This window comes from Caenorhabditis briggsae (genome assembly GCF_000004555.2).
Source record: "Caenorhabditis briggsae complete genome, chrII, whole genome shotgun sequence".
NCBI lineage: Eukaryota > Metazoa > Nematoda > Chromadorea > Rhabditida > Rhabditidae > Caenorhabditis > Caenorhabditis briggsae.
The window spans coordinates 8,598,965-8,611,269 of NC_013486.2; the positions used below are offsets into that span (position 1 = coordinate 8,598,965).

The 12,305-nt window shown below is 38.5% G+C and overlaps 3 protein-coding genes across 3 annotated transcripts; all 3 read left to right on the top strand.

Moving 5' to 3' along the window:
• Positions 1 to 69: 69 nt before the first annotated feature.
• Positions 70 to 1,245, top strand: Cbr-mecr-1 (the record flags this gene model as incomplete). The annotated part of the gene is made up of 4 exons (XM_002631006.2): positions 70 to 159; positions 206 to 314; positions 361 to 581; positions 631 to 1,245. 4 exons carry the CDS (start codon positions 70 to 72, stop codon positions 1,243 to 1,245), a joined length of 1,035 nt encoding a protein of 344 aa, XP_002631052.2.
• Positions 1,246 to 1,423: 178 nt separating this feature from the next.
• On the top strand, positions 1,424 to 2,685 carry CBG02813 (the record flags this gene model as incomplete). Its single annotated transcript, XM_002631005.1, has 4 exons — positions 1,424 to 1,693; positions 1,802 to 2,065; positions 2,118 to 2,384; positions 2,437 to 2,685. 4 exons carry the CDS (start codon positions 1,424 to 1,426, stop codon positions 2,683 to 2,685), a joined length of 1,050 nt encoding a protein of 349 aa, XP_002631051.1.
• A 1,675-nt stretch (positions 2,686 to 4,360) lies between these two features.
• Positions 4,361 to 8,734, top strand: CBG02812 (the record flags this gene model as incomplete). Its single annotated transcript, XM_045242406.1, has 8 exons — positions 4,361 to 4,407; positions 6,344 to 6,462; positions 6,559 to 6,689; positions 7,673 to 8,088; positions 8,137 to 8,245; positions 8,294 to 8,406; positions 8,454 to 8,594; positions 8,641 to 8,734. The coding sequence occupies 8 exons, from the start codon at positions 4,361 to 4,363 to the stop codon at positions 8,732 to 8,734; spliced, it is 1,170 nt and encodes a 389-aa protein (XP_045092200.1).
• Between the last annotated feature and the right edge of the window lie 3,571 nt (positions 8,735 to 12,305).

The following is a 12,305-nucleotide window of genomic DNA, read 5'->3' on the forward strand; positions in this document are numbered from 1 at the left end:
TTTTTTCTTCGAGCTTGATATTTATAAGTTATAAAAAGAGAAAAATAAGATCATAAAAAATCCTTTCAGATGCTAAAAATCAAAAACTTGCGTTGTTCAGTTCAAAGAGCGGTTCACACTCGACAACTGGCCTATGAAGGATATGGAAATCCTCCAGAGGTACTCGGTTCGTTTGAGGGAACACTTTAAAAACACCACATTATAGGCTATTCAATTGAAGTCCATCAACATCGGAGACAAGCCAGCAGCTGACCAGGTCTTCGTCAAATGGATCGCAGCGCCTATCAACCCAGCAGATTTGAATCAGATTCAAGGTAGCAGAATCCTTGACTAAAGACGAAGAAAAGGACCCCTTTTTAGGCGTTTATCCTGTCAAGCCAACTCTTCCTGCAGTTGGAGGAAACGAAGGATTTGGGAAAGTTATTAGTGTTGGATCTAACGTCAAATCAGTAAAAGAAGGGGATCATGTTATTCCGAACAAGTCAGGTTTAGGAACATGGAGAGAACTTGGTCTTCACTCTGAAACTGACGTCTTCTTGATTGATAATGAGCTTCCATTAGAATATGCAGCCGTGTTTCAAGTAAGAATATATGAAAATTTATTCTGAAAATGAACTTTCTTTTTTCAAGGTAAACCCTCCAACGGCATACCGCATGTTGAAGGATTTCATCCACTTGAAAAAGGGAGATACAGTTGTACAAAATGGAGCGAATTCTGCTGTTGGGAAGCAAGTCATTCAAATCTGCCGTATCCTTGGAATCAAATCAGTGAATGTGGTTAGGAATCGAGATAATTTGGAAGATCTTGTGAAGGAGCTGAAAGATCTTGGAGCAGATGATGTGATTACTCAAGAGGAATTGTACGGAAGGAAGAAGAAGTTTCCTGGCGTGAAACTCGCATTAAACTGTGTCGGAGGACGAAGCTCACTATTTCTTGCTAGTCTTCTAGATCATGGAGGATGCATGGTGACATATGGAGGAATGAGCAAGCAGCCAGTAGATTGCCCAACTGGTCCACTGATTTTCAAGGATATCTCACTTCGTGGATTCTGGATGTCGAGATGGTATGATATTCAAAAGACACCAGAGAAGAGACAAGAGATGTACAAGGAGTTGGCTGAATGGATGAAGAGTGGAGAAATGAAAAAACAAGCATTCGTTAATAATCGATTGGAAGATCATGCGAGAGCAATTGAGGATGCACAAAATAAGCACGAAAAGAAGCAACTGTTCCTTCTCGATTAAATTAGAAATTAGGTTATCTGATGCCTTTGTGTAGATTTGCAACTTTGATTGTATCATATTTATGTTCCTTTTTTTGTTTTTTTTTTTCAACGTGCCCAATGATAAATTTCACCGGTTCGCACAATTATTCCTCTGGTTTACACTAGTCTCTGTTTTCGGAATTTCCTCATCGCTCGAGATGCTCAAGCTTAACTCGTCTTTCCGTTCGCTCGCTTCGAGATCGCTCTCTACTCGACAACTATTCTATGAGAAACGTGGCAAGCCGGAGAAGGTGGTTCAATTGAGAACAATTGAATTGGCTGATACTTTGGCACCGGAAGAGGTGCTAATCGAGTGGCAGGCGGCTCCGATCAACCCGGCCGATATTAATCAGATTCAAGGGACGTACGCATTGAGACCAAGTTTGCCAGCTGCTGCTGGATTGGAGGGAGCAGCTCGAGTGAGCAAGGTTTGTAGTCTAGAAAAAATTGCAGGTGAAAACACAGAATTCAGAAAATTTAACATTTTTGAAACATGATCATACGCTGTAGTTTGGCTCAACAAAAGAATTTTTCAGATCGGTTCGGCTGTGAAATCTGTGAAACCAGGTGATCAGGTTCTCACATCCTACGACATCCCTGGAACATGGACTGACTTTGGGATCTACGATCAGAAGCATCTCATCAAAATTGATAATGATCTTCCAATCGAGCATGCTGCTCTTTTCAAAGTGAATCCACCCTCCGCGTATCTCATGTTAAAAGAGTACGCTCAGTTGAATAAGGGTGACTGGGTGGTTCAGAACTGTGCCAACTTGGCAGCCGGAAAACAGGTCATCCAGGTTCGAAATTTCGGAGCCGAATCCTTTGATTTGATATCTGGAATTCTTTCAGATCGCTAGGATTCTCGGATTCAAAACTTTTAATGTCATTCGAAATAGAGAAGATTTGAGAGAACTGGTGAAAGAGATGAAGGATATGGGAGCAGATGAGGTTGTGACAGAAGAGGAGTTGTATGATAAAAAGAAGAAGATCAAGATGCCACGTGCCAAGCTGGCTTTGAATGGAGTTGGTGGAAAGAGTTCTCTGTACTTGGCTACAGCTCTTGAAAGAGGCGGATGTATGGTGACGTACGGTGGAATGAGTCGCCAGCCAACACAGGTAAATTATAATCCAGATTACTGTACATTCCCATTGACTGATTCTTTTTCAGGCCCCCACTGCTCCTCTCATTTTCAATGACATTTCTCTCCGAGGATTCTGGTTGATGACGTGGATTCGTGCACAGAAGGACGTGAGTGCTCTTCAGAAGATGTATGCAGATCTTTCCGGTTGGATGAAAAGCGGAGAAATTGCTCCAATTCCAATGGTCAAACGATCACTTGTTGAGCATAAGGAAGCGCTTGCCGAGGCACAAGTCAAGTTCGACAAGAAGCAAGTGTTCTTCATGAAGAAGCAGTAAACTGATTGTTCTCATTAATATGTGGTTGAATGAATATGCATGTGACTTAATGACTTTTTGATTTAAAAAAAAATAACATGTTAACCTAACAACTGCATCAAAATTTTTTTCTCGGAATCCGGACAAAAGTATTTTTCACGGAATACGGAATCCGGAATCCGAACGTCTCTGCTAGTTAGCTTGTAAACTGATTAGGAGTTTATCGAAGGAGTCACTGTAGATATTTTAAAAACGAATGAGCATTTGGGTTTTTTTTGAAAGATTACTGTAGATTTGTCGAAAAGTTGCCGTAGTTTTTTTCCCCATAAATCATAAAATATTTTGAAGGGTTACTGTAGATTTTTCGTTGGATTACTGGATATTTTTTCGTTGAACTACTGTATGTTTTTTCAAGAAGACATTCGGTTTTTGAGGGATTACAGAAGATTTTTTGATGGATTACTGTAGACATTTTGAGTGGATTACTGTAGATTTTTCGAAAAACCACTGGGATTTTCGAAGGGTTACTGTAGATTTATTGAGAAACTACTGTACATTTTCTGTTGTATTACTGTAGATTTTTTCAAGTAGTCAATGGATCTTTTCAAGGGTTGCAGACTTTTGGAGGATTACTGTATATTTTTTAAAGACACTGGAGATTTTGAAAGGTACGGTAGATTTTTCAAAGGGTTAATGTAAATTTTGGAAGGGTTATTGTAGCATTATTTATTGCTGATTTTTCCGTAGGAAAGAAAATGCACAAGGTTTTTGATGGAATCACTGTACATTTTTCGTCGGATTACTGTAGATTTCTCAAGAACTCAATAGGTTTTTTGAAGGGGATGGTAGTTCTTTTGAAGGGTTACTGAAGATTTGACGTTAGATTACTGTAGTTTTTGACAAATGAGAGATAATGTTTCAGATTCTCGAAGGGTTGCTGTAGGATTTTTCAAGAAATCAATTGTTTCTTTCCAAGGGTTACGGTAGTTTTTTGAAAGAGTACGGTAGATTTATTGAGAGGTTTCTGTAGATTCTTCCGCCGGTGACTTCGATTTCCCGTTTCCTCAACCCCTTACTTTTTAGCAAAACACATCCCCTCAATATCGATATTATCCTAAAACAAAAGTTGCCAATTTTTGCGCTTTCTCTTCTACATCTTCTTCTTCTGCTCTATTTATCAACTTCATCATCATCTTCTTCTCACCCACATGTAATCAACACAAAGAAGAAGAAGAGAAGAAAAGAGAGTTTTGTGGTTTCTGATAGCGAGACACAGCGTGCCTGTGTTGAATCTCGAGAACTTTCTCCCCATCTTCTTCTCCCCGAGTGTTGCCCCTAGCGACACGACTTTCAGATTATATCTGGAGTCTCTTGGAGAAGAAGGAGAAGAAGAAGAAGAAGTAGGTGCGGAGTGCAAAACGACAACTGGCTGATACACCCGCCTTCTTCTTCTACTCCTTCTTTTTTTGTTTCCACTCTTCTCCACATTTGTCATTCTCATCCGAGCCCCCGAGTTGATCAACATCATCCAATCCCCCCAAAATTATAGGGTAATTTTAATATCTCTGGGCTTCTTGTGTTATCTCTTTTTTTTCATTCTATTTGTGATCTTTTCTTCTTCCTTCCGCCCACCACACCATCGCCTGCTTTTTTTTCAGATTATTTCCTCTTCGACTAGATTCACCGGTTCCCCAGAATGAAAGGGAGCTCAAAATCAGCGACATATCCATCGAGTTTGAAGCCGTGAGTTGTGGGAAAACAAAGTTTTTCATTCATTAAAGTGGAGTTTTAATCCCAAGGATCGTGTGGTCCTCAAAACCTGCCATAAATTGTTTTGGGAATAGTGCATAATTCTAATCACAGCTGACATATAATTGCTGTTCAAAAAGTCACCCGATGGTCTTTTCTAGAATGATTTTTGAGTTATAACAAGACTTTTGCACCTCATCAATGATTATTTTTCTCCGATGACTAAATCTTGATAACTTTGATAACCAAATTACCGTAAAACCTCTAATAGAACGACACCCGGATCGTCCACTTTGAGCCTATATATCTCATGGACTGTGAAAGATATCAAAAAGTGGCTAACTAGTAAAATGTTTATCAGGATATCAGCAACATTTTACTAGTTAGCCACTTTTTGATATCTTTCACAGTAAATGAGATATATAGGCTCAAAGTGGACGATCCGGGTGTCGTTCTATTAGAGGTTTTACGGTAGCAAGTGCAAGTTTCATTTGAAACATATTCAGCTTCGCCAGAAATTATCATTCATTCGAGTGAAATTTTTTAAATTTTGTTCAAATTATATTCGTTTGTCGTATTGAAGATGCACTTCCGATTTCTCTAGTCTAGGTTTCTGGAGAGAGAGAGGTTTTGAAAAACAGGGTGCAGCCAGAACTCTTTAGGATTCCTTGTAAGCAAATCTCTTCTTTTTTTTTTGAAGGATTACTGTAGTTTTATTGAAGGATTACTGTAGTTTTATTGAAGGATTACTGTAGTTTTATTGAAGGATTACTGTAGGTTTTTTTGGAAATCGGTAGGATTTATAAAGAGTTACGGTAGATTTTTTCAAGAAATCACTGGGACTTTTGCAAGGTTATTGTAAGTAGATGTTTGAAAAAATCACTGGGTTTTTGAAGCATTACGGTAGATCTATAGAACACTGTATTTTTATGGGTTCGGTTGGTTATTGTATTTTATCAATTAATCAATTGGGGGTTTCTATGGATTACGAATCCAAACAATTGTTTTTTTTTCTCCCTGCTGATTTACTTTTTCTGGTTCAGCATACACAACTTCAAGTGACATATCTTCAAGTTTCCTTCAAGCAGGCGCGTAGCCTATTTTTCTAAATATTTGAAAAAATTCTAAATATTTAGACTTTTATGTTTTGCACAATAACTTATTCATGTTATTATATTACATACCGTAAACACTCTAAATGCCACCCAAACCCCCAACTTTGAGCTCATATATCTCGGTTTTTACAGAAGATATCAAAAAATGGTCAACTGACAAAATTTTTTTATATTATGATAAAAATTTTGTCAGTTGAGCACTTTTTGATGTCGTCTACAGAAACCGAGACAATTGAGCTCGAAGTGCACGTATAGGGTGAGCTTCTATTAGAGTGTTTACGGTATTTCAAAATTCGAACTTTTGCCCTTGTCTGAAGTGCTGAACCAATTTCTTATGAACGGCTAAAAATGAGACTAGTTTGATCATCAAAATAGTAGGACAATGAGGCTACAAAGTCTTGTTAAAAATATACATAGATTTTGGTTGTTGACAGCTTTTGTTTTCTGTTTTTCTTTGAACTTGTACAGTGATAAAGATAATGAGAAATACCAAGAAGAGGAGATAAAATAGAATAGATAATTATAGACCAAACATGATTCATATGAATAGAATAGGACGAGATCTGAAGCAATTGAAACATCGAATTTCTTGAAATTTAAGTATTTCTTCCTGATGTTTTGAACATTTCTCTCCAAAACTCCTCTACCCGGCACCAATAAAACTCATAATTTTATTTCAACAAATGCTACAAAATGTTGTTTATTTGAATTTGAAATTGGTAGTCAAAGTGTGATATCAATATGAATTTCAAGATATCATTTTATCACGAAAACAATGCATTTTTGGACTTGAAAACAATCGTTGAAATTTTCAGTTTGACACTTCGTGCGCGTGCTGGAAGTACACCAGGACTGGACAGCAAGCAAATGAATTCGTTGATTAATAAGAATAACACTTTCAGTCGGATGTTGTGTAAAGACTCGGATACTGTCGGTGAGTGAGGACTTCTGAAGATTACTGTAGGTACATTATTCCTCGTTAAGCTCACTATTTGCCCCTCAAGATTACGGTACGGTAACCACCTTTCAGACTCCCCAACACCAACCCTCTCAGCCTCTCGCTCATCCCGCTCATCATCAATCATTTCCATCAATTCGCCAACACCACAAAGCGAATCCGTAATAAGCTCAGGACGAGTGATTAAAGTGGCTCCCGCCAAGGTGCGCCAATCGAAATCAACCAGTCGTTGGCAGGGATTCTGTCATTCCGTTGTGAGCAGTCCTTTCTCTCTCTCTCTCTGTCTCTTCTAAAGCATGCACTATTCTCGTTAATCTTTAGATTCCAATTTCCGTTTCGGTAGTTATCACGTAACATGCATATTTTTAGAAATTCGTTTTGAACTCATCGACTCATAATGCTCTTCTAATCTAAGGATACATTCTGCTTCCGAGTAATGGGGAACTAAAAAGTACAAATTGAGTTATCATGAGTAACTTTCAGAAAATTTAAGACACGCTTTTTTCCAGCAAAATGTTTAGTGATTGCAATTGGAGACAGCAGGTGAAAACAGCTGTTAAGGTTGATTGTATAAATAGAGATACATGACAAATTGAATCTGAAATCGATTCTGGAGGGAATGAGTTTATTGAAAAATAATTGAGCACGAAATGTGTCTGGAATTGGCTGATCCTAAAGACACGTGGTTGTTGATGTCATCTAGGCTTTTGGCAATCTGAAATTCCAAAGTATTCCCGTTTGTTTACTAGACATCCTCCTTTCCTGAGAGTTACACTCTTCACTTTCGGTGCTGATTTAACTTTCTAGTTCCACATCATTTTTTATTGGTTACTCATGTCTACAGTAGCTAATAATTATCTCAACATGTGAGCAACTTTTGTTTACACTTGAGCTGTTGGTTTCTGAGCTTTATCATTTCACGGTAGTGATTTTCCTCGAAGAATTTGATATGAATGAATCAGAATTTTTATATACATAGGTGAATCAGTTTTGAATGACAAATGCAAGGACTAAAAAGTTCATTAAATGAGTGATTAGTATCTGAGTGAGAAAAATAAGTCAGAAAATCAAGGATGTAGTTGATTCTATAGTAAAAAAAGAAGAACAGAGAGACGTTTATGTTGCATGCATCCTTCATGTTGTTCTTTCTTTTGTTCCTTTTGTTACAACCCATTCAAATTTCCAGCAAGATACTGTCTCGATACTTTCTGACGAAACCGACATGAACGAGACTCCACGCACCCCTCATTCCCTTTCTTGTGCTGAAGTCATTGAATCGGATGGAGACTCTCCAGATTACGGTCTCTCACCAATTTCTCCACCATTCTCTGCCAAAGATGGGCCAGAAGACGTTTTCGAGAGAGTCAAGACTGCTTCAGTCTCCACTTCGGAGAGTGTGAAAAAAGAAGGAAAAGAGGAAGAGAAGAAGGGAGTGAGCCCATTCCGTTCCCTATACATTGATGAAGTCGTTTGGCAAATCGACGACGGTGTCTTTGCATCGTCAATTGATTCGGTCAACAATAACTCACTTATGTGTCGATTGAATATTGAATTCATCTGTGAGATTGCAGATGAATCGGCTGACCACGTCCAAGAGTCAAGGTACTGCTTAAATATCGATAGCTACAGATCTTGAAACAGAGATTCCAGACGTCAAAATCGTGGATTCGAGTGCCCATGTTTCTGCAATCGTGCCAGCAGTCACTTCCGCTACTTTCTCTCCTATAGCCTTCCAGAAACTGAGCAACGCTGCATGCAGGTTCGCTATTTTGAATATTTTTTAAAAACATTTTAAAAAATTCTTCAGCTCACTGAGGAGACCAATCTCAACGACATGTTTAATGGATTCATCGACTTGGTGCAACGTGCTCGTCGTGCCAATCGCAGTGTGCTCGTGTGCAGTACTCGTGGAAGAAATCGGTATGATAGAATTTTTGTACAATTCAGACTCATAGGGTAATATTCAGCGCACCAGCCTTCGCTGCAGCTTATGTGATGAGCAAAGAGCAGATTCCACGTCAACAGGCGGTTGCCAAGGTCCGTCAGGCAATGGGAACGATGCGTCCACCGGTGAATATCTCGGACTTCATGCAGAGAAAGTTAATGAGGTAAGGGATCTAGATTTCTTCTCGAGACAAGGAAAACTTCTTCTAGATTCCAACAACATCTCGGAATCGACCCATCCAATGCCTACGATCCGACCCACACTCTTCCACTTTTCCACGTCAAACGATCTGCATGGACTTAATTCCATCCTCAGCCTCATATCCTCACTCTCATCCGACACCCATTTTATCTATGCACCCGTTTCCCTCCCGTTAGCTATAGCTACAAATATGTAACCTGAATCCCATTTTCTGTAAAAATGGAACTGATCTCATTTTATTAACTTCCATCTCCCTCTGCACTTATTTGGCCCAACGACTTCATTGTGAGAAAAGCTATTTATTTGTTTCTGATAATTTTTGAAAAAGTTATCTAAAGGTTTTCAGAGTTTGTTTGAAATCATTATTTATTTCAGATTGAATGTAAAGAATCATAAATTGAGACAGTATGGTAAAGGGCGGGGATCAGATATCAGAGAGATCGGAAAAACACGATTTGGAAAATACCATAGTTTTGAAGGCAGGGTATAAAAATACTTCGAAAATTGGGATTTAAAGATTGGGGTTGGAAACTTGACGCAGTGTTGAAATAAATAACACAAAGATTCGAGATTCTCAAGAAATGATCTTCTGAAATTTTTGAAAAACGGGATTATGGTATTGTATCACTCTAATTGCATACCGTAAAACCTGTATTAGAAGGAAGTTTTACAGACAAGTTTGAGTTGATTTGTCTCGGTTTCTGTAAAAGATGTACAGAAGTTGTTCGATAAATTGTTAATCATATTATCAGAAGTGTTTTGTCAGTTGACATACTTCTGATATCTTGCATTGGAATTCAGATAGTTCAAGTCAAAACTTGACAGTGCGGGGCCCTATTATTACAGGTTTTAAGGTTATTTGGAACGTTGTCTTCCCTGTCCCATCATTTTCCAGACACTGGTCCTATACACTTTCAGAATGAATTAATTCTTTCTCTAGAGTTGAAACTTCAGATGATCCAGCAAAAGCCCAGAACATCTCAACTTCTGGATATTCCGACTGAATTTTTAATGAAGATACTTGAACTCTAATTCAAAACAGTCTCAAGTAACATCTCAAGCATTTTCAAACACAAATCGTGTTTCCATTCACATTATTCCTCTTGTTTCTTCCGGAATCAAATGTTCCTCATGAATATTCCGGTGATTGTGTTGCGAGAGAATGCCTACTTTTGGTTGTTGGTAGACGATGAAAAAGGGGAGAAAAAGGAAATAAAAATCAGCTTCATCCTTTCCTCTTCCTCTATTCTTCTGGATATTGCCATCGTGTCTTGAAGGCGGCAGACCGGTTTCACACGGTCCGCGAGAAGACGTTGCAGGCGGCCCGAGGATCAGAGAGGAGAGCGGGCGCATCCTCTAGCCACTTTTTGAGTCTCTTTTCCCGAGATGATGCTTCTTTTTCGTTTTTCTCTTTTCATCCTTATCAACACAACGAGAGGGAGACTATTTTTCATCGATATTGCGATCTCGTCGCCTTTTCCCCGAGATCGGCTAACTAGCTTTGCCACGTTGCCGTTATTCTCTGATTTTCTGTGATAAGCTAATTTTTTGGAGTCGGTTGTTCTTGTTTGTCATTAACTTATTAAGCAGTGCCATTCAAGTAAGAATGTGTGTTCGAATAAAGTAATCCTTAGTCTTCGTTTGGAAACCCGCGATTTTCAGACGAGCAGGATTTAATTGTACGCTCATAAATTCGCCACATCATCATACCGTAACTTTGGCTCTCATAATCAGTATTTCTATTCCTGTAACTTATATTAACGAATTATTAACTTCTGTAAAACCTGTAATAGAAGGCCCCCCACACTGTCCATTTTTGGCTGAACTATCAGAATTCCAGAAGTATGTCAACTTGCATGACGTTTCTGATATTATGATGAGCAATTTATCAATTGACAACTCTGTAATATCTCTGACAGAAACAGAGGAAAATTAATCAAAATTTCGAAGTTAGGAGGCCCTTCTAATACATGTTTTACGGTGATAGCATTCTTATGGCGTTGTGACGTTGAGAAATTTGATAGCTCCTGATATATTTTTCATCCGCTGACCTGTAAAGATCAGCTACAGTTTTCTTTTTAAAATTCTCAATTTATTTTTGCCGTCATCTGGAGTACACCTAATTGGCAAGGACCTGAAAGCGCTCGAGGCAGGAATTCCTAAGATTTGGGTTTTTTGTACTGTACCAGTCCTTCTAAACTCTCTGAAGTCTTCCAAAAGTGATGTCATGGATCATCGAACACCAAAATAAATTAAAAAGCAATCAAGTATGTGTGTTCTCATGCTTTTCCTCTCTTTTTGCCATTTTTCTTCCTTCTTTATCCTTTCTTGGTAGTTTTTCAATTATCCCGTCTTGACACTTCCCTGTCATCCCGAAACATTGCAACTAACTAGCATAGCATTTCCATTTGGAACGGTCAATTATAGAAATGCAAGAATATGAAGACGTGACTTCTTCCAGAAGCCACCGTATACTCAAATTGTCCTTTTAGAGATTAGAAGGAGAGAATCTGAGAAATAGAGATACGGCTAATGCTAATTCTTCTTCTTCTCCGTTAGCTGCCGATCTTCTCCCGGCGGGAAGAGAGAAACAACGGAAGATCGGTGTGAATGGAGAAAAAACAGAGAAAAGTTATGTGAAAAGAAAGAAGAAGGGGTACTTCAAACAATGCCATTTAGTCCCAAACAACAGTTCATTTACCCGGAAAACGGTATCGAAATATTTGAAAAGAAAATTACCAGTTTTGTGATAAAGATCGGAAGTGAAGTTTTGGCTCAAAATTAGGAATCGTGTAACTTTGTAAAACTCCTATTTTGAATCTCTTAGTATTTTCTCGGGTTTTTCAAGTCCTGGAAATAAAATTCAGCTTGAGGTTTATGGTCTGGGGAGTCTGAGATCCTAGGTTTTTTTTGGCTTTTGATATTTTCAATATCAGGAAAAATTTGTAGATTCTGAGATTCTGAGAAAAAGATTTTCATCCACGACTTTCAAAATGCTTTATCTAATTTTGTTTCTCGATCACAATCCGTTTTATGGGTAAGGTTAGAAAATTAAGTAATCATAATATAACATGAAATTTGATGAGGATTAATATTTTGATGTCAAATCATGTTTTGCTGAAAGAAGGCGTTCGGCTGTAGGCTCGTAACTTCTGGTCAGATTTTGGCCTGGTTCTGGTCGGCACTGTCCCAAAAACGGCTGTATGGCGGCCCATGATCAAATTTTGGTTGGCTTCAGCAGCTCTCTTGCCTAAATATTAAATGAAACACAAAAATGATTGAAAAGAGGCCAGAAATCAAACACTGTTTGAATTTTCAAACTATCTATTTAGAAAAATTCATGGAAGTTTGATATTTTGGGGTACCATTTCATTTGGTATGGCAAAAGAGACACAAAAAGTGACACAAAAAGGGAAAAGAGACACAAAAAGTTCCCAAAAATGTGTAATCACCGTAAAACCTGTAATAGAAAGACCATCTATCGTTTAACTTTGAATTACACAGGTGATTCGCGAACTTTTTTTTACGGGCGCTCAGCGTTCGCGCGCGGTTGAAATAGGAACCGTATACGGACCGCACGCGACCCGTTTTCAGAAAACCACAGCACATTATTCCGTATTCTGCCCGTTCGCGAACTCCGTATCCGATCCGCTCGCTAATGATGGACAAACGG